Source organism: Morone saxatilis, unplaced genomic scaffold, assembly GCF_004916995.1.
Source record: "Morone saxatilis isolate NCDOM2014 unplaced genomic scaffold, NCSU_SB_2.0 Contig20, whole genome shotgun sequence".
Lineage (NCBI taxonomy): Eukaryota > Metazoa > Chordata > Actinopteri > Moronidae > Morone > Morone saxatilis.
In genome coordinates this window covers 12690883-12713357 of record NW_023339763.1, presented here as the reverse complement: position 1 = coordinate 12713357, position 22475 = coordinate 12690883, and the positions used below count along the sequence as shown (strand labels likewise).

The 22475-nt window shown below is 41.9% G+C and overlaps 1 protein-coding gene across 4 annotated transcripts in view; it reads right to left on the bottom strand.

Annotated features, from left to right (window-relative positions):
* Window positions 1-9: 9 nt before the first annotated feature.
* synj1 (synaptojanin 1) overlaps window positions 10-22475 on the bottom strand; it is a 26133-nt gene continuing 3667 nt past the window's right edge. The window contains exons 6-32 of one of the 4 annotated variants that reach the window (XM_035666008.1): window positions 21639-21722; window positions 18891-18952; window positions 16938-17034; window positions 16115-16290; window positions 15949-16030; window positions 15683-15835; window positions 14244-14409; window positions 13796-13819; window positions 13110-13301; window positions 12205-12289; window positions 11865-12005; window positions 11580-11772; window positions 11336-11494; window positions 11079-11235; window positions 10720-10846; window positions 9823-10035; window positions 9661-9739; window positions 9271-9436; window positions 9004-9183; window positions 8283-8411; window positions 8059-8097; window positions 6306-6347; window positions 5456-5497; window positions 4670-4701; window positions 4385-4574; window positions 3952-4277; window positions 10-2568 (exon numbers count right to left, since the gene is read on the bottom strand). In XM_035666008.1, the coding sequence (XP_035521901.1) occupies window positions 1603-2568; window positions 3952-4277; window positions 4385-4574; window positions 4670-4701; window positions 5456-5497; window positions 6306-6347; window positions 8059-8097; window positions 8283-8411; window positions 9004-9183; window positions 9271-9436; window positions 9661-9739; window positions 9823-10035; window positions 10720-10846; window positions 11079-11235; window positions 11336-11494; window positions 11580-11772; window positions 11865-12005; window positions 12205-12289; window positions 13110-13301; window positions 13796-13819; window positions 14244-14409; window positions 15683-15835; window positions 15949-16030; window positions 16115-16290; window positions 16938-17034; window positions 18891-18952; window positions 21639-21722 (4302 nt within the window). In that variant the 3' untranslated portion in view covers window positions 10-1602. The remainder of the gene's footprint in view (window positions 2569-3951; window positions 4278-4384; window positions 4575-4669; window positions 4702-5455; window positions 5498-6305; window positions 6348-8058; window positions 8098-8282; window positions 8412-9003; window positions 9184-9270; window positions 9437-9660; window positions 9740-9822; window positions 10036-10719; window positions 10847-11078; window positions 11236-11335; window positions 11495-11579; window positions 11773-11864; window positions 12006-12204; window positions 12290-13109; window positions 13302-13795; window positions 13820-14243; window positions 14410-15682; window positions 15836-15948; window positions 16031-16114; window positions 16291-16937; window positions 17035-18890; window positions 18953-21638; window positions 21723-22475) is intronic. The other 3 variants (XM_035666010.1, XM_035666009.1, XM_035666011.1) reach the window with 3 other exon arrangements.

Sequence of the window (22475 nt, the reverse complement as noted above, 5' to 3'; positions counted from 1 at the left end):
GGGGGGGGGGGGGGAAGCTCTGGCATTCCATTCTTTACTCTGTACACACACACTCACATCCAAACACGCAACAACACCACAACAGACGATATGCACCTCAAACACAACACATTACTTCTCACCACAGTATCAATAGATTATTTAGAGGAAATGTCCTTAGAAATTAAAAGCATGACTTTTGCAGTAACCAAAGTTGAAGTTTAAAAAAAAAAAAGTGCCCTCATATATTTATTATTATGTGTGGCATGTCTTTGCTGCCATGTCCATCATCTTCGTACTTAAAGAGAACAGAAGTATACAGGCATATGCCACATTCTCTGAATTTACAATAGTATGGTTAAATGCTTTGGATAAATCAAGAAGGATCAAAACACTACAGAGGTGGAAAGGTAAAAAAAAAGCCCTCTCTATGTTCAGTCCGCAGGCTCTCGTTTCTGTCGCTCTACCAACAAGAATACAACCAAGAGAGCACATACATTTCAGTGCATATCAGTTACATTGTGCAAACCACTGATACGGTCATCACAAACACACGCACATTTAGCGAGTAGTTTCCATACTGAAAACATACATTTATACATAATCACTATGTATAGGTTTTGATATAGAGCTACAAAATATATATATATTCAGCTAAGCGTACGAGCCCATAGACAAAGAATGATGACCGAGTAGAGAGAGAGTGGATGAGATGATATTACAGAGCTATCAGTGCTGCGGCAGTGAACGGTCTGACTATGACACTGACTCGTGCTGAACATGTTCACACTGTGGTGCCGGCGACGAGGCAATGACAAAACCCAGTGCGACATAAAGTACATTCATGATAAAAGTAAGCGCACAAAAACACTTTTTTAAATTTGCACCCCTTAGACACAAAAGAACCGAAAAAAAAAGACTCACAACAAACTCTTTGCAAATTAAAGTCATTCTCTGATTGCCGCAGACTGCAGCAATACTGAGGGCAAATTTAAAACCTGTAGTGCATAGCTTTCTACTAGATCTAAACTGACAAAACTGAAAAAGTGGAAGATTACCCTCTACACTGAGAAATCACGCTGCAATGTACAGATCAGTCGTAATGGTGGATTTGAGCCGCAGTGTGTCAGCCGATGTAAATGCAAAGGTAACACTGTTACAGGTGAAAGCTTGCGGACGAATGCAGTGCACTGCACGGCCACGCGGACGTGTCTTGCTATTGCACAGGTGGTTTCACACACGACTTGTGTGTATAGATGTACTTTATAGAACTATATACTGTAGACACAGGCACATGTTTGCTGCCATAAATAAAAATAAAAGAACGATTCATATTAAAATAAATGTTAATATCAGGGGACAAGCAAACATCTCTGTGGTTGGAAGTTAGAACACACGTTTAGGCTCATACTTCTCATGTTTCTGCTTGAGATATAAATCCTTTCCTTTTATTCAGAAGGGGATTGGTCTATACTTCTTAAATACTGTTTCTTTTGTACAATACACACACACACATACACATTTATCATAGATATATACATATCTGGATATGCCCTTTACATATTAAGAATGAGCCTATCTTTCTGTCGACTCCCTAGAGAAGAAGCAGTCGTCACCGGGTCCCTATGGGAGCTTTGGGTTACTGGTTACCGTTCTAGTTGGAATGGGAGGAGGGAGGGTTGGGAATACTGAAGGGGCGGAGGATAACCAGTCAGGCTCTGAGTCAAACACGGAGCGAGAAGGCAGAGTCTGAGTCTGGGACACCAGGGCACTGGGAGGGAAGATGGGGGCTTGTGGTGTTTTGGTTGAAGGAAAATCATCATCGAAAGTGACCCACTGCTGGGCTGGTTTCCCTCCCGGGGGAGGTGGCTGGCGACGAGGCGCGAGGGCAGGTGGAATGGACGAGGGCGGGGCCAGAGGCAAGGCGGGGGTGGGGGCAGGAGATGGGTCAGGGATGAAGGGGAGCAGAGGAGCAGGTGTATGACTGAGAGCGGGTGATGGTCCGAACAGGGACATGGTCCTTTGCAACTGGGAGGCGGGCGCAGCGGCGGAGGCTGCTGTCGGAGCAGAGGTGGGGATGAGCGGCTGAGTAAGAGCAGACATAGTCCTCTGAAGGTTTAACGTTGGGGCCGGATGCTGGACGCTGAAGTCCGGTGTGAGCGAGCGCTGCTGCTGCGCCAGTGGGCCGGTGAATGGATTGGTGCTGCTGGGTCGGGCAGGGAGCGGGTCGGTCGGGAAGGGCCCGGGGGAGGCACGCAGCGTCTCCTGCGAGCGACTGCGGGACGGGACCGGGGGAGGCGGGAGCAGGGAGGAGGCGAACGGTGATGGGGTGGAGAGCGAGGAGGACGAGGACGAATCAAGCGCCTGCAGATCTGAGAGAGCGGAGGACTGGAGGGAGAACGATGAAGGGAGAGTGCTGGAGGACAACGCAGGAACAGAGGGGGGTTTACGCAGAGAGGAGCCTCTGGTCAGGGACTGGGTGGTGTGCCAGGGAGAGGAGGAGGAGGAGGAGAGGAGGTCAGATGCAAGTGTGTCGAAAGGGTCAGGCTTCCATTGTGCTTCTCTTTGGATTCCATTCAGTCCATTGGTCTAAAGGAGGAACAGAACAAGGAAAATGCCATTCAGCTGTCACAACAAGCGCTGTGTGAAAATATGAACCATGAGCTAATATTATGAGTGTTTTACTAACTAATGGAGCATAAGCTTTTGAATTAAAGATACCCCTTGGAGCTTTCTTGTAAACAATTATAGATATTCATTCAGTTTTTCTTACTTTGACCAAGTGTGTGCATCCTTTACAAACCTATTGACTGCATTTTTGACTATTTTGAAAGTTGCTATATTTCTTAGTGAATTACAACCACTAACTGCCATCAGTGGAATTAGTAGATAGATAGATAGATAGATAACACAGAATAGTGAGATACCGAGCTGATACAACAAGCAACAGTATAAGATGATTTATGGACGTTCGTACATCCTAGGTATTTCATATGTTTCATGGTGCATGCCATGACAGAACACACCCACAACACACACGCACACAAGGGGCCCGCTCATCAGAACACTGATCCATTAACGCCTCTTGTGGTCAAAAACTCCACAGGGTACCTTTAATCAGGCCAACTTTAAACATTTACAAACATATATTGTGTTTTATTACACTGACTACTGCTGACAACTTATGTGTGTATATCACAGTCGTCACACAATCACCAACTCTATAACAAATACATGAAGTAATACAAATTAGACAAAATGTCAAATCAAATTATGAGGTCATTGCATATGTGCTCACTCCCAGGACTTGATCCACGGTGAGCAGATATGAAAGGACTAGTGAGGGGAAAATGGCCAACAACAAACATCACATTTTCATCCGTTTTTCGTGTCATTTATGATTTGATATGTTGACCGACAAAAAAAAGAAAATAATTCTCCATTTTGTGAGCCTAGCACAAAACAATGCATGACCTTGCAGTGGACTAAAGGTTAAAAACAACTTAGGAGGAGATGTAAAAGGAAGGAATATCAATTTCAAAATGAGACAGGAGGAGGTTACTGGGTGTAATGTATGAGAGGTAACAACATCAGAGCAGAGGACTGTTGTGCTATGGAGGATGAGACAAAGAGGTGGTTTAACATCAAGTACCTGTCACCCTGAGGGCTTCTCCAGCTTGTGAGAGAGAGACAAATGTATCAGAGAGACAAAAGCAGGAAGAATGACACAGACAACTAAACTCATCTGATGTGAAACAAAGGAGCAGAAAGAAGCTATCTACTTATTGTCGCAGTTTCCACCTCCTGCAATTATCATAATTTAGCAGTCTAACAGGCAGAATTTGAGCAACAATCTTCAGTACATGATTAAACTACAAGCAAGCAGCAACATCTCAGTGTAGATAATTATGGTGGTGTTCTGCACAGTTGCTGAAATTCCAATAATCTAATGAAAAGGAAGTTGGCACCAACCTGCGCAGCTGGGGCTGTCTCAGCCTTGGCAGCTTCAGGTGGCAGAGCGTGAGAGGAGCGGGAACGTGGTGGGGGTTTAGGAGAGGCTAGACCCTGTGGAGGCCCAGCAAGAGGAGCAGCGGCAGCGGCAGGAGGGTACCCTGCTTTAGGAGCTGCAGCCTGCTGCGGCTGGAGTGGAGCTGGAAGTGTGGGCTGCATCGGTGGTGGGAGTTGGGACTGAACTGAAGGGGCAGCTTGTTGGGGTTGCATGGGTGCCTGCATGGGTGATGGAACCTGGGGTCTCGCTGCAGCAAGCTCTGTAGGAGGTGGTCCTGAGAGAGGGGGACCTGAGGGAGGAAACAGAACAGAGTTACATTTTAATTACTGGATCATATTAATAAGATCCTAGTGTCAATAATTGAGTATATTGTCCTCTGAAAACACACGTCCTTACCCAGAGGCAAGTCAGTCGGTTTAGCCAGTGCACTGGGCACAGGTCTTGGGGCTCCGGGGTGGGTGTCTGGGATGGGCCGAGGGGCCCCAGGATGCACCTCTGGGATGGGTCTGGGTGCTCCAGGGTGAGACGGATGTGGTGGGCGAGACTGAGGGGGCATACTGATTACCCCAGCTCGAGGAGGGATATTCTGGACGATGAAGAGGGAATGAGGAATAGGGAGGAGTTAACAACTTGTTTAAACATCAGTGAAAGAAATAGGAATAATCAGGGCTGTAAACTCACTGGTCTGGGAGCACCTCCAGCCTGTCCTCGACCTGAAAGAGTTAAAACAGACAAACCAACTACATTAGCAACAAAAATATGTCTCCATATTCTATATTTATCATGTGTCCCCTAAGGAGAGATGTAAGGAATACACCAGGCACACCCCAACCTATGACAGTCCAAATTCTCTATGGCTAACTCCATTATTAATGATGACTCAGTTATTCCTTATTAGCTGCAGGAGGTCTGGAGGAGAGACAGGCCTTGTTCTGCAAGCCAACTGCTTACTACGCAGCTTGCAAACATACACCTCTTCTGTCACTATTCTCATGGTGAACCCCTCCTCAGAGCCTGCGAACATGTTCCCACGCGACTTAGATGTCGGCTTCTGTTTAATACTTCACTATAAAGTCACCAAACGTAAGTCAACCCTGCTAACCACACACACCCCTACTGTGACAGAGGGATTCAGCTAATCATGCACGCACACACACACACACACACACCCCATACAAATGGGTCAGGTGAAGGCAGGCCAAGTCACCGATAGGCTAAGCAACCAAACTCTATCCTCTACCCTGGGACAGGCTTAATTTGTGTCAGGGCATAAACACATAACACAGGATTATAGTAGACAGCGGGGTAATCTCGGCCCCGTATCGCTCCCAGGAAGTACAAGCAAACGCCGCACAAAGATGGGCTTTCGTGGGAAAAATACAAGCCTACATAACGGAGGAACAATCCTTTGCCTTCACTGATTACATTAATGCTAAGTGAGGCTACGTCATGCTTTGTGACACTCACCTGCAGCAGCATCGGGTCGAGGAAGAGCGGGGCTTTTAGGTCCTTTGCAGCACAAAGGAAACCAAACCACATTACTGTTACAAAAAGTGGTCACACGGAGCAAGTGTTCCAAATGACAACACTTTATAAGAAGCACTAGCTTATGGTGGGAATAATGCAGCAGAGCAGTGAAGCCTGAGATGCTGTGAGTCTGAATATCTACCTGCTAGAGGTGGATTTTCACACTAATCACAGTGGATTAGTGTAGCCAACTGGCATAAAAACATTTTAAGTCTAGACCAACTCACTTTATCTCCCCACTTATGAAAAGACTATAATCACCTGATCAATACACTTTTAGTCCGTAATGAAAGAGTGCACACTTGTGGTGTCCCATTCCTCACTATGTAACCATTTGAGTCAGACAGTCTTCTGCAATATGTGTAACCTCATTCCTCCTGATGATAATGTCAGTGACTGATTCAAGGGAGTCTTTCTTGTGATATTACTTTTAGACTCCAATCATGCCCCCGCACTAATTTATAGGGATGTATTTATAACCAGCACAGAGTATGAAATGCAGAAGAAGAAATTCTGCCTTTGGGGCAGAAAAGTCAGCAATTGTGAGAGTGTTTGGTCCCACGAGCTCTTAAACCTCCTTGGTTTTTGCATTCCCCTACTTATTTTGCATTTAAATAAGCAGGCTACCAAACACATCTCTCTCATGTACACACACACACGACTAAGATGGCCGAGCAGAATTGGTCAAAAGTGATGCATCAATGTCAAAAAAGCATCAATAACATTGATGACTAGGTGTAATACTACAGGGATCGGATGACATTTAAGGACACATCGCCTGGCCAGTTACCTTCACTGCCTCTCCTACCGAGCATTGGGCTGGGAACACAGTCTTAAAGTGAAAGAGGGGAAACAGTATTTTCAAAATAAAGTACACCAAAAACACACAAAAATTTTAGCTGCAGTGCTGGTGGCACAATATGAAAAACTAGAATTACTGCCTTGTGTTTGTATGCCTCTGTCAAAGTTGCAGTTTACATCCATGTCTTTTCAAATAATACACGTAATATGTAGACTGAAGGAATCAAATAAAAAGGTATTATTAGTGTTGTTGTTTTTTTTTTTAAAGCAAAATAAAAGTTATTACTATATTGACATGCATGATTCCAGTGAATAATTATGAGTGAGAAACATGCTGTCTTAACTTAGAGACTATTTTTTTACAGAGGAGTTACAGAAGACTGATAGATTGTGCAACAACAATCAACTGAAGCTCAATATCAGCAAAACCAATGAGCTTAGTGGACTACAATGCTTCAAATATGGATGCTGCTGCTAAGAAGCTATACATTCTAAAACGTGAATGCTTTACACACATACATCTTCAACCTTGCAGCACAGAACATCTATAGAATCACTACAGTTTCAAGGTAGGCACTAGGGGAATAAGAAAAGGTGGATTTTGTTCTGTCATAACGTATCAATTCTCAAAAACACTAGAGAATAGAGTTTTGTGTTTAAACACCTATCTAACAACAAGCTACCAAACACATCTCTCTCAAGTACACATACAAGACTAAGATGGCTCATACTGATGCTTAATTGGTCAACAATGATCCATCAGTGTCAAAAAAGCATCAGTAACATCAATGACTGGGTGCAAGACTACAGGGATCAGATGACATATAAAGACACGCTGCCTGATTAGTTACCTTCACTGCCTCTCCTATAAAGCAGTGGGCTGCCACAGTCTTAAAGTCAAAGAGGGGAAACATATTTTCAAAATAAAGTACACCAGGGAACATCAAAACATCAGATTAAAAATGAAAGGTTTTAGCTGCAGTGTTTATGGCACAATAAAAAAAAATAAAAAAAAACTGGACTACTACTCGGACATTAAATACACTCAAATAAGGTCAACAATGTCTAGGACACTTTAACAGTGCTCACAGATATACCACAGAAGAGGGATAGTCCTAAATATTATTGAAAGGCAAGCCACATTTTCTGTATAGGAATTTACATCCACCAAAATCACATATTATGGGGAGGGATTACACAATGCACAAGAAGCACTTCATTTTGAACTTCACCTAAGTGGTCCTACACCACCTCTCAAGACAAAAACCTCAAGAACACGTACCTAATCTTAGAGTTGTTCCTCTAAAATGGCAGATTACTGTGAGACCAATTTGGGTGGATAGTTTTGGCAAGATCCCATGTTTTAACATTTTAAGTTTAAAAGCTAAAGCTAAACCCAAGCCCGGTGACAATGTCACAGTCCTAAGCAAATGCCTGTTGGGTTGAATGTTCCTCAATGAGCTAGATCAAATTTGTGAGCTGACTGTGCAGTGCTGAGTCAAAAGGAAGAGCCAAGACATGGTCTGATTTACAGCCGTAAAACTGTCAGTAGTCATATATGAAGCCAGGTTTTACATGCTCAGGTGTGCCTCTATAAATGGTTAGCTATATGTTTCACTGAATTTTTACTCGATCAGCACTAATGCAATGTGCTTCTCTGTGTGTAGCGTCTGATGGAAAACAGCAGCCGCTAGTTTAAATGCTGCAGCAATGTAAGCACATAAACATAGCAATCACTTTACCTGCAGAGTCCCTTCTAACTGGCAGAGGGCTCATGCCTCCTTCAGGAATGAGGCGAAGAAGTGGGATAAAGGTGAAAATGTTAACATCTGCCTAAAGTCTCTCACACTGTACCATGCTGAAAAACCAAATCTCCACACTTCCAGTGGACTAAGGATGCAGGCTATATTTCTGTGATTCAAGCTTTAATCAACTGTATACAAGAAGGTTAAGTATGATACTTTACCTGAAGGTGGTGGTGGGCGTTGAGGGGGTGCTGGTCTGGGTGGGGGGGCGTTGGGACGAGGGGGAGGTTGGCGCTTGGGCTCCATGCTTTGAGATGTGGGGGCACCAGGCTGGAAGTCGACAGGAGGCCCTGGAAGGAAAAATAAATAAATAGAAGAGGTGCAAATGTATACATGAAAAGAGAGTGATTTAAACTTTTTGCCTTTCAAACTTGTTTCCAAACAATTGTGACTACCCTACATTTATTTGGAAAAAAACATTACCCATACCTTAAAAAGTAAAAAAAAAAAAAATGTTTTTTTTCTTTCAAATCACACTGGTCAAACACTTATCAAGGCATGTGCCCCATTTCTGAAAATCAAACCGACAAACTCTGTGATTCAGTGTTTCAGACCATTTAGACCAAAGAAAATATTAAGCAAACACTGCACACATTTTCATACTGCATTAGAAAACATGTTTCAAAAGGAAACAAGTAGTTTACTATAAGACACACCACAAGCCTCCTAACACATCTAATTCTAACATAGATTAATTCAACACAGTCCTTTTTACCTGGAAATTCTGTCCCCAATGATGATGGACTTAAATCTGCTTCAATGTATTACAAACAGAACAAAATTACAGTTTATATTCCAGCAGGCAGGGACTGGATTCTGAGCAGATGATTGGATTGTACCTTCAGCAACCTGATTCCCCTGTGTGTGTCATGCTACATTTACCTTGTGATGGTCGGGAGGGTTGTGAACGACTAGGCCTGCTGGGGGCTGCAGGTTCTCCGTGGGTGGGGGAGTGACAGGGGCTACTGCGGGGTGAGGGGAGAGGGGAGGATCCGGGGCCGGAGCCTGCGCCAGGCTGCAGGTGCTGGGGAAGGATCTCCTCCACCTCATCGTCCACATCACCTGGTACAGAAGACATAAACACATACATAAATTGGCATTCATATTATTGAGGATAAGGATCGGGATTGCTTGGCTGTCACTCCGCACCTTCCATATCATAATCATCGTCGCCCATGTCCGTGTCCTCAGCAAGCAGGGTGGAGCTGGCCGAGGTGGGGATGCTTCCACAGATCCTCTCTACGCTCATCTCCTCCTCCAAACTCTTGATCCAGCCTGGACTCTTCAGACGGATGTCAATCATCTTGCCAAGGACCTACAATGTACCCAAGAGACATTGGTTGCCAGGTACACAACTGATGAAAGAGTCATACAGAAACGCTATTTCTGTTGTGTTTGAGACACACAAATGTAGCACAGGGGTGATTCAAATTGAGTTTCAACAACAAAGATGGATACACATTTTGTATTTTTAATGTTTAGACTCGGAGGAGCATTTTTACAGCTTAAAAGTAATTAATACAATCAGTGACGACTTACAGTGGAAGCGCTGAGAGACAGAGCAGCAAGAGCAGAGTACCCTTCCAGGAAGGTCACCCACATCTTCTCCTCAACAAACCTGCATAAACAAGTACACCGTCGATGCAGTCCAGCTGTCTGAAAGTGATGCATGTCAGTCTGTGTAGGGGATGTGAGGCTCACCTGATGAGGATGACCTCTCCAAACTGAGTAAACTTGTCCAGCAGCTCGTCTATGAGTGCATCGTCAAAGTAGTCTTCAGGGCCGGAGGAGCAGAGTGACACCAGGATGGTGCCATCTGGAGGCCCCTGAAGGGCAATGACATCTTTGTAGACCTGGTGCCGAGCCTCAGGGTCGACCTCCAGAATGTCCACATCCATTATCGCTACCACAGGCCTAGGAGGAGGATAGGAGACATTGAGGCTGGGGATGTTTGATTCAAGAGAAATGCCATATATTTGTTTGCACCATTGTAACAGTATATTTCAGAGTCTATGTTATCAGTAGGTATATCACGAGACCGATACTTAGGTACCAAGTTGATACCAAAATTCTGAAAACTAGTGCAGCTGTACAGACAAAACTTTTGTGCACAGTGCTCTGTCATCAACTCTGTTTTAAGTGTCTCTTTCGCTGTGCTATGTGTGTGTGCAGGTGAGTTTAGCCCCGCCTGCAACGAAACACCCCGCAGGCCGGGCTGAACTCCTGGTCCGGCGATGAGACAGAGTGGTGGAGAGCTGTAGGCTGTACTCTTATTTGCGAACAAAAAGCAAATAGGAGTAATTTATTAATGTAATCCGTGCAAAAGATGTACAGACGAGGAAAATACACACTGCAGGGCACTTAGGAGAGAGAAACTCCTCCTAGACAGCGATAAGACAAGATTGACAAGATCGACAAGATCGACAAGATCAACAAGATCAACAAGATCGACAAGATTAGAGAGAGTTGACTACATTTCTGGTATCAGGACCATGCCTAGTTATCAGTCGGTTCCGCTTAAATTATCGTCATATACTTCAGTGGGGATAAACATGTCATTTATTCACTCCAATCTTACAGATATATCTTGTTACTTACCTGTGGTCCGAGGTCTTAAGCTCAGCCCTGCCATAGTACTTCAAAATCCCAGGGCTCCAGGGGTTCTCTGGATCTTCCTCATTCTCCCCAGATGTAGACGTTGCCCCGACTACATTCATCTCCTCAGCTGCAAAGCATGCACAAATGCATATCATTGCAAAGGCAGACAAACAGATAAAGCATTCTTTCAGTTATTCTGTCATATGCAAGTACAGAACAGAAGAAGAAGAAGCAAGGCAGGATAGCAAGATAGACCTACAAACATATTTTTTGCCAGTGTTGTAATGTTGTACTGAGATAGAAAGGAAGGAAATCATTTGGGTGTGGTAAGACTTATCTGCAGTGGCTCTGCATCTTACCTGTTTTGTCAAAGTTCCACTTCCTCCTCTTCCAGAGTATGCGGTCAGTCCAAGCTGGTGTGCGGCATTTCTCACTGGTGTCATAATCTTCAGAGAAGAGGTCATATTTATAGGTGGGGGCAAAATCTAACTTCCCCTCAATGAAACCTCGGAAAACCTGTTGAAGATATTTCTAGATTAGTAAGGGCTATAAAATCTGTTGAGAGGAAGTGAAAGTCATTAGTGCTGTAGACATGCACGTGTGCTGTACATCATACCAAACCAGCATTCTTCTGGTCCAACAACTGGTCCCCAGCTGTCAAGGCATCCCAGTTCTGCTGTCTGATAAGGTCTTTTACTTCCTCGTTGGGCAGGCTGATTCGATAGTTAAAGTCTCCACACCAGAAAACGTAGTCATGCGAGTATAGCAGACGACCCTGGCGAGGAGAAGATGGATGTGGTTATGCTTAAGTTACGCAAAAATGTGTTTTAAAATTCATTTGTTAATGTAATGGTTATTACCATGGGGAAGGTGAGTCTGCGTGTGATCTCATTGTAGTCATCGTTCCTCTCTTTTACTTGTGACTGGCCAGCAGCAAAGTGGGAGCAGACGAAGCAGATGCTGGTGGTATGGAACAGCAGGCGGATGGCCACACCACCTTTATTGCCTGTAGCCCCGCCCATTCCAGTTTTTACAGTATCGACGGCAACATCCCTGGAAAGCATATTGAATGGCAATCTGTTACCATACCTATAATTTATAGTGCAATTCGATAAGTGTCTAATGAGAATGTTTACATTTTTTACCTGATGAAGGGCGCATGCTGGGGGCGGATGAAAACAAACAGACACACCCCCACCAGCTGCTCTGAAGCAAGCAGCACGTACTTGTGGTCTCGTGATATGTTTTTTTGGAGCTCGGCTGCCCAAAGTTTCTGGTTAGTGGTGCTGAGACGAGAACGGAAAGATGCGTCAGTGCAGAAAAAGGAAAAGAAAAAAACAAACAAACAAAAAACACCCAGACGAGCCAAAAACAAAGTGAGTCAGAGGGAATATTAACATTTTATTAATGTCAAGAGCCAATTCAGGACTTTGTGGATGAAAATGACAATTTAGTTGTCTCAGGCTTAGAATCTTGCACACCTACCTGGCACTGACAATGTTGCCAGCATTCAGTTCAACCATTTCCTCAAAACCGATGGCAAAGATATCTATAGGGTTGGCTTTGCTGTCTGCAAAGAGAAATATTACACAATGTTCAACACAAGTATCTGGCCAAATGATGACTACAATGACAGTAATTAGTAGAATGTTCTGCTAACCTATAAACAAACTAGCCAATATTATGACAGTAATACCAAGTTATAGGATATCAAATGTTTTTTATTTTAAATCTTTCTTATGATTCCTCTTGTTTACAAGTAAAAGCATTCAATACCCAAATGCTCAGTATGAACAATGTCAGCTGTGGTTGACTATTTAGCTAACTTTTTTTCTGTCCACATTTTCTAAGTCACCCTTCAAACTATCAACACATTAAATTATTAAAAAAACAGTTTGACATTTTAGAAAATATGCTTTCTTGATTAAGAAGTGAACATGGATACCACTCTCATACAGTTATATCTATATCAGTGACTTCTAAAGTCCCTTTACTGTGAGGCAACCAGAGAGTCACTAAAGTTCCAGCACATAACATAACATATAACTTACTTTAACCTACAACAACGGGTTGTTTTTAAACTTTTTTTCCCCCTTTATGTATTAAATAAACTGTGTTAAAGAGTGAGTTATTGAGGTGTTGACAAGTAGATTTTGGTACCTTCAAGCCAGACTACCTGTTTCCAGTTTAAGTTAATCGGCTGCTGGCTGTAGCTTCATATTAAGCATACAGACATGAGAGTGATCTTTTTCAGAAAGAAAGTGAATAAGCATATTTACCAAAACATTAAACTACTCCTTTAACCTAACAAATTAGAGCAGCCCTCAGAAAGATCATTTACAGAGATGACATCTACCACCCTTGAGTGCAGATAAATAAACACAACATACCCTGGAACTCAGGATGCCCTGCCTTCTTTGGAGCATCCAACAACCAATCATTGAGCGTCTGGTTGCGGAACGCAATGCTGCGAAACTGTTTACCCCCATTGACATTCCAGGTGCCGACACACACCCGGATCTGCTTGGGCCTCGTGTATTTATGGAAGTTTTGACACATTCCCAGCAATACTCTTGGGGAGGCTGCAGGGGGGAGGAGAGAAGGATTAGAGTGTAAAATGGTTGAATGTGCGTCTGCAGGAAGGGTGGCATACAGGGAAACGAAACAAAAATAGGAAAACGCCAATCAAAACCAACAAAACCAATAGGACATCCAAATACAACAGAGGAAGGCTGAAACAATGTTCTTAAACATGAGGCATGGGAGATAGGATAAAAACCGGACTTTTTCTCAAATACAAATAACATTCAAATAATCAGCATTGGTAGTGGTTGATTTCTGTCTGTAAAGGTCCACTCAAAGCGATGTCGAATTTAATTTTGAAAATCGGCAACCACTTTCTTTTAGTCACTATTGCAAAATCCTACTGATATGCAAGAGACAGACGGTTAAACCACAACCAACATTAGATTATAAATGAATGAACAATAATGAGTAGCAAACACAAATGATAGGACAACTATGTGATGGGATGAAAAGATCCATCCAACTGGGGGCAGTCTGTCAGTTACTATACCTGATTGTAAGACGGGCTCAGTGACTAAGATTGTGTGCAAGAGCAGGAGGGAGAGAAGGGAGAGAAGGGCGGGTTAACCAGTGCTTTAACAGATAATGCTAGCAGAGCAGTTGGTCAGTATTAATCTAACTGGGACAGAGAGCTGACATATGGAGATTACCCTGCCTACTTGACACAGAGCAGACAAACCCTTCTATTGTGCAGAGTAGCTTCTGGCTAACAGGGCAACAATGGATACAGGTCAAAACTCGTCAAAATATTCAAACAATCCCCCCCTGGTGGAGCAGAAATGATATTCTTAAATATAGTAATAATAAAAATAATGGAAGTTGCAACATATAATATGGAGCAAAGACAGTATTTGTTACACTTTTTATGAGTACATTTTAGGCAAGACGTGATCTGTTGACTCAATAAAATAATACGTCATATTAGAGTAAAGGATTACCGTAAAGACTGGAAGTGGTGAGCAAGGCCCGAGCTTTGTCAGCCAAATCACTGTTAAGCGTGGAGCCCAGCCTCAGGATGTCTATAGCCTCCTGCTTAGAACTGTCAAAGAAGTTGTTCTGGATGGTCCTTGTCACAGAACGTGCTCCATCTTTAAGCTTCCCCGCCTACAATCACACACACAGAAATAAAAACAATTAGATTTAACCACTTTAATTATTAGCTATACTCTCACTTGGTGTAAAAACATGTCTGTACTTCCCACTCCAACCATGGAAGAGAAGAAAAGTAGAAACACATCAGAGAGATCCAAGTAAGGCAGATTTTTTTTTTTTTTTTTTAAACTGACCAGGAAGGATCACAACTGCTTCACAAGGTGCAACAAATTTCACTGATTGATGTGCGACTGATTTAATGCCACATGGCGATCATTTTAATCGATTCCTCCAGGTATATCCAATCAAAAGAGCAGACGTTGCCAGATCATTTAGACTATGATCGGAAACTGTAAGACGGTCATAAGAAAATGATCATTCAACAAGCCAGTACAATGGGTACTTTGTCTTTGTTTTCTTTTTAAATGAATTTCTGTAGATCAGAGATCTCCGTGGATCTTTCTAGAGGTAGCCAGGTGAGGACGGTATGCATCACCAAGATACCTCAAGGGGAATAAAATCAAGTTTTATTTAAGGAGGTACCACCTCTTCCATCCTCATCATCACCATTTAACCCACAGACACTGAAATCAATAATCCACCAGAAGTAGACCCACAGCTCAAAAACGACATCAACTGGCTTTTAACTTACCACAAAGGTAGAGAGGTCCAGATGAGAGCAGTAAGAGATAGCACACAAGAGTTAAGAAACAGAAGCACACAGCTCTACACACAGAGAGGACAGACTACTCATGCAGAATTCTGTCACTGTATGCACGAAAAGCCATTCTAATGTTTTTAATGTGCCATTTATAGTTGAATATCCAGTCCAAAGTAGATACATACAGTACAGGGTTTCTGCATTTATTGTACAGTGGTAGAACTTGTGCCATTAGTGTTTCCTCTTCTATTATTTCACATAACAGACTGCTGTTAGCATACTCTATCTGAGCTAAACTGGTCACAAGTAAGGAGAGTGTTTATCAGGATCAGGTCTATTCAAGAGTTGCCAATTAAATGTCCACCATCTGCAAAGATCTAATACGACACAGATACGGCACATTCAGTACCAAAGTTTGCTGAATTTGCTTCAATAAAATGCTGTTATTCACTATTTCATGTCCTCAGCTAGAATAAAAAAATTGGATGGCATTGTTAGGGGCTGAGCTATACCATAAGTAACCCTTAGGACAGTATCAGATGCAGATACACTTTTGCCTCAATGGTTAAACAGTTAAACAGAACTTGTGTATTTGTGTGTGTTTAGTGTGTCCATATTGTGTACCTTGGCCTTGCCATCCAGGGCACCGGTGCCCGCGTAGATCTTACTGACGGAGTCTCCATTGGCAGACCACATAGTCCTAAAAACCTCCTGGAACCTGGCCACCAGCTGGGGTTTCTCTGTCAGACCCATTTCCTCCAGCTGCTTTGGCAGCATCTGGTATGGTGAGGAATAGGGGGGGTTAGATTAAAAGCATCATCACTTAAAAATAAAGGACAGCAGAAATGCAATTGCAATTTTATAACAAAAAAAATAAAACACTGTCAGACCTCAAGGGCAAAAAAGGCCTGGACACTGTTGGTTCTATCCAGACAGTCCAGGCAGTTGGTCCTAATGGTCCCACCCTGAGTCCTAAAACGCATGTTATAATGTTTAGAGGCAATACCAAAAATAAAATTCAACACTACTTTATACAGGTTTGTATTGGTTCCTCACCTTGCGATTCCCGTCTCTCCCGAGTAGTAGAAGAACCCACACTCTTCTATGAACTTGTTGAGGTAGGGTTTGAGGACACTGTGGAGTTTGTCTGCCTTGCCTCCTTTCACATTTTGATGGTAGTCGAAGTTCACCATTTTCACTGCTGTTGCATGCTCTGATGCCTTCAGGTGACTCTGAGGAGTGAGAGAGAGAGAGAATGAGTGAGTGTGAGTGTGAGTGAGTGACTGAGTGAGTGAGTGAGTGAGTGAGTGAGAGTGAGTGAGTGAGAGGACTTATTACCAAAAATTCAAACTAAATGCAAAAATGCTACGCACGCAAGGTGTGTCGCTCGTACCTGACCTGGACTCTAAGGAAATCTTTCATTGTAATCATGCAAGTCAGGTTTTATAAACTAGGGCTCAGTCGATAGCTGGCAATGCTATTGACTTTGCTTCTTCTTTAGAAATGACTGACACTCACTATGCTACCTAGCACGCACTAGATGTCAACAACAACAAAAAATGATAAAAAATAATAAGCTGTGTGGTCCAGCTTATTATTTTTTATCATTTTTTGTGTTATTGCACTCGACTCCTCACCTGAAGAGCCAACATTTCCAGCTATGGCCTACTCGGATATTTATACCTTGACCTGACAAGATTTCAACATACAGTAATTGGGATAAGAAAGAATTCCTGTGTGGGTTTACACAACAAGGCAGCATCTGTTGTGATACACATCATTTGCCAGTGTTTATTGGTCAAAGTCTGTGTTGCTAGGAGCACCAGATAAACCTCTTGCAGAACAAATCACTGAGTGGACAGAGAATGGTTCCTCTCACCTGAAATGCTTTGCTGAGCATGTGTTCCCCTTCCTTACTCCCAAGCAGGTTGATGATCACCTGTTTACCATACAACCTCCGCAGTGCAGTGAAGTGCCTGGACAACACACAGACATATATATATATATATATATAATAAGCCTTGTTAAGGTCTAAAATAACGTCACAGGACTAATGGTGTACAAATATCAGCATTTAATATACCTTCGTGCAACACCTTCATGCTCTTTACTAATGCTTAAGCTTGATGAATACACACAAGATTCACCAATCAGCAGCATATAATACACTATACAATGTTTATCACCCAGGACTATAAAACTACTGAACTACTGATTTTTTTTAACTGTTGCACACATATGGTCAAGACATGCAAATTATTTTGGTTTAATATATTGTAGATGGATGAAATGGCAGCACCATCCAGGGGAGAGAAAAGCAGACATAGACTACACTCTGCTACCGTTACCGTGTTTATAAAAAGATGTTATTGTCGACCTTATACTATCTTAGGAATTTCAACAGAGACATTCACTGCTGAAAACTAACTAGATATTACACAGGATGAGTCACAAGTCCTGATCTGGGCAGATATTGAGAAAGACTAGCTGCACTGCCAACTACTTAAGGTGAAAAAATGACTAAATTAGTTCCAAAATACAAATGGTGTACCATCTGTCATCCTTCTCTTGGCATTCTCAAGATGCCAATAAGCAAAGGAAAAACTTGACAATAATACTGAGCTCAGCCCATCTGAGTCCATCCTCTAAAGTCCAAGATGTTGATCTTTAAGAAATTAAAGATCCACTGGTGGTCTTGATAGCTTTCTAGCAACATGTTGCCTTGAACTGGTGAACGGCATCACTGCTCTGAGACTAATCTTCCCCCTAGAGAGCCTGGGTTTCGTCCCTGTGGTAATCCATCTAACTGAACCTTCCTTAAGTAAACTAGCAACTTTAAAATATGCTGCTCTGTTGCTGACCCTGCACATGTAATGTGTCTGTAGACAGGGGAAACAAAGGACAAAGAAAATGTCCATAAAAGGTGCAAAATTAGGATTTAAATGAATTGGTTTTAGGAATTTAATGTTTAAGACATAATGAGGGTTAGGGTTATCATCACAGACTTCATGTTTATGATGCCAAAAAAATTGTATATTGTATATAAATCAATCTTTCGGTATCAGTTTTGTGAGCATTTACAGTTAAAATTATATTGCGATACTTGCAAATATTGAGCTACTTTCTAAAAACAAAGGAAACAAGACAAATGCGACTGGAATTAGATAAAAATGTGGATGATTCTTAGAAGGCTCACATTCGTCGCTGCCCACCTTGCCTCCACAATTTACTGCCAGTAAAGAAAAAATGAGTAATCAAAGACCCACTCCATAGCGGCAGCATAGCTATTTTTTGCAACTTTCAGAGTAGAATTTGGAAGGATACAACTACTGAGAAGACACGATTGGCAGAAAAAGATAGAATAGTCTCTGGATTTGAATGCCATGCATAAGTGAAGACTTTAAATACTATTTATTGTTTAATGCTGAGATATAAAAAGCTTTAATACACATATGCACAATTTTAATTGCATGTGCTGTAAAACAATTTAACTTCCAGAAGAGATGTGCAAAAAGTCAAGAAAGTACTTTTGCAAAGAAACTGTCTGCAAATAATATAAAATAAGGTTATTAACGTTGACAGCTAATCAAAGGCTACTAATGTACCCTCTCTGTTCCCTGCAATAAACCGGCCTCTGAGGACACACTTCAATTAACATCTCCCCCTTCAAGAGTCTGGAGAGCTTTCCTCTACTGTGGCTTGGGCAGTAACTGCAGGAGACATAGCATTATGGTGTCTCCTCTGTTAATCTGTTGGAGGCCAGATAAAGCTGCTAAAAACTGCTGCAGACACACGTGTATACACTAAACACTATATAAAACATTTTAATTACCTTTCGAATGCTGGTGCATTTGCCTCAAATCCCCTTGAGAGTTTGACACGATGAGAGCCAACCTACATGCAGAGACAGCGAGAAAAAGACAAAAAAGACACAAGTCACAGTGTCCCTTTTACTTAATATCAAATCCTTTAAAAGGAAGGTTGCACGAACACACATGATGCAGATGTCCAGAAAATTTTGGGAGTGAAGAATGAAGTTCGGATATATATTTTGGATAACATTGAACGGTGGAAAAAAGACCTTTAAAGTGGCAAAAAAAATGGCATAGGACAATGGTAACACAGGGGAAGCATAGGGAGATTTGCTCATACAGAGACAAAGACACTAAGCAGCAGAGGAATCTTGTTGCCTGTCATTCATCCAACACCTTTATTAGGAACTTTTAATCAAAATGTTTCTTGCTTGCTTTTGGTCTCACCAATTCTCCTTCATTCTCTCTTATTTTGAGAACACACTGGCACCAAAGAGCCTTACAGAGGAGGAAAGGCAGGCATGACCACACATGACCACACCTTAACAGGACGCTCGCACGGTGGCTCTGTCGGAAATCTACTCACCCTGCACCGCAGGTCCTTACTTGTTGTTCCCTACTCATATGTGCCTTTACGCAACATTCCCTACTTTTATTCATCTTCTCTTGCTTTTCAAACTCTTTCACTGTCTTTAATAGCTTCTCATTAACTGAAAAGAAAAAAGAATCTAAGGTCATCATCCCTTCTGCACTGTTCAGTTTCTGCCTCTTCTTCCTTTTACTGGTCACTCAATTCAGGTCACAAGCAGCATACACACATCCTAAGTCTAAACCAGCCAATCATCATTCCCACTGCAGTGTCTCTGTGAACATTATTGGGATCTCCTGAGTGCACTTTAACTTTGACTCTGTGTTCATACAATTCTAGTTTCAAATTTTCTTTGCACCACCTGCTAATCTTTTCCTTTGCTTTGTATTCATCTGCGTCTATTTGGACTAGGCCTGTGTTTGGCAGGGCGAGACATTTTGCTCAATGCTGCTGCCATTTTGTCATTCCTTCCTCTCGCTACTGTTGTTAAGGTCTCTCCTATGCATATTTAATAACTTCCTCAGATGGCATCTGAAAAGGACTCAGGTTACAGCTGTACACCTCAGACCGAAACCTCTTCACATTTTACTCTACCTCAACAGATAACACTTGGAGTGTAATTGCAAATCACCCTTTTAACTCACGTCTGACAGTTCTATACTACTAAAATAATCCACAATATATTTAAAAGGTTACATGTTTCATTTTACTTACTAGGTTTGTCTTCAACTGTCAGTTGACTATTAATCATAGAGTTTCCGCAACTAATTCATCAGATGTTTGAATCTGTAATTGATTGAGTCAATATTTGAATCATTTAGAAGGTTTTCTGGAACTTGTGTTCTTATTCAAGTAAGTAAAGCATTTTTGTGAATATAACTGTAATACCACACAGGACCATTTTCTCTTTACTAATTCCACTAAGGACTATTTCCCCCAAACAACCAAGTAACTAAGTAATTAACTAAGATTTTGTCATCAACCAGGATTCTAACAACTAATCAGTTAAGAGGGATCCTGACAAATTTACCGATTTACATCTTACCCAGTAGGGTTTTATGATACTACACTAAAAGTATGATTCAGAGACACAACTATTTCTAATGTAAACAGTAGAAAGATCAGTAACTCTTCTTCTGGACAAAACCGAAACTATCCTTCCTGCTCAGGGAATGAATTACAGGGTAAGGGGAGGAGAAAATAAGCCTATAAAGCAACAATCAGTAGAGGGGACTAAGAGCTAAAACAGTGATTTAAAAGCAGGAGGACTACAGTTTTGTCTGAAAACAACCCCGAGCCCACTACCCTCTGTTTTGACCAAACCATAGACCTTGAATAGGTGACTAATATAGTCTTGGCTTCTCTTGGTTGTCTAAGAAATTTAACAGCTATTTTTTCCCCCCATATTATCAATTAACACCTATCCAGTTGCCTGGGGAATATCTTCTGAATAAGTTAAAGGGAAGTGGCTATGGGATGTTTTCAGACCAGGCTCTCACCTGACCAAAGAAGTCTGGGAGCTGAGGAAAACAGAAAAACGCCCTTTACCAACCACTACATCTATCATTACTCCCTCACGTCTGATCTTATCCACCAGTCTGTGCAATGTAAGGTCAAGGGCAGGAGAATCCCAATAATGTTGTTTATGGTGTGTGCTTAATGGATGAACCTAGCTCCTGCTTTTAAATCTCAAAAATGACAGGTATCTTAGTTTTAACCCCTGGCCTTTGACACTGCACAGAGGAACCCCTATCTGCAGGATGAAAGCGCCAACACCACAAGAGCCAGAACAAAAAATTAAAGGTTATACCAGGTGGGGGTTCTCATCCAGCTGTTTAGGGTGCCGATTCTCATTCAGTTGCAACAAAACACCCTTAATGGACTTTTTCTGAACACAGCGTGGACAAAATGTGTTAAAAAATAGGGTTAAGATATCCATTTCCTATTTTGCAAGAGCTCCACATAGGCTTCACCAGAGTTCAGTGTATGTTAAGTACACTTACACCGTGCAATCGACTGACTGAGCCTTATCTAAAACAGCAGCATTTACAAAATGGTCAGGACTTCTATACAAACATGAGGGCTGTTTTATGATTTTCATATAATGTGGCTGAATATATGAAAACCTCACATTCACAATTCTAGGCTGGCTTCATGGGATTGATTTAGTTTTCATTACCTGGATTCCTGGCTGCTCCCAGAAAAGAGGAATGGACCCACGGATCTGTATGAAGGATGAGACTCTGTCATCCAGGAAAATAACCTGTTCAAAACAAGAGGAAAGTTTGGTTAAGTTTGTTTGCAATGTGACGACGCACATGTGTAAGTAGTCATACAACACTATTAAAACACACTTAAAGGAGGAAGGAAATGTCTTCACAAAACCAGCATGTATCTGTGGCCACTTTGTCAGGACACAAAGAAAATGTAAAGGAGACATCACAATGAAAGGCAGTGTGTCAGATGTAGAAAGGCTAAATTTTTCTGTCGTGTGCTGACGGATTATTTTTGAGGCTCAATTCATTAATCTGCATGACCAAAAGCTGTAAGTGCTACAGGGGCTCCCCAGAACAACCAGAACGCTGCAATATAATAAGGCCTGCAATTACCATTACACATATGAAGCTCCAAATGCTCAATTTCTATTCCGACTTTTCCAGGGAAAAACATTGAATGTCTTCTATGGTACTTTTTAAAGCAGCAAATATTGGTGTAGTTAGTGTCTACTGAATTATATTGGTATGTAATTGTATTAGGTCCAGTTATTCTGTCCAACCTACAGCTTTGCGTTTATTTCCTGAAACGGGAACAATAAAAAGGGAAAATGAAAAGTGAGTCATTTTCCAAAATGGAGAGCTGAAAAGTAACCTTTCATAGTCAGACATAATGTGCTGACTCAGACAAAAGCAAAAAATACTGACTGAACTGACGTTTAGTCAATAAGGAACTTAAAATGACTGCAAAATAACAAGCTTAAGACTTGAACTTGACCAATAAATACATAATAATAATAATA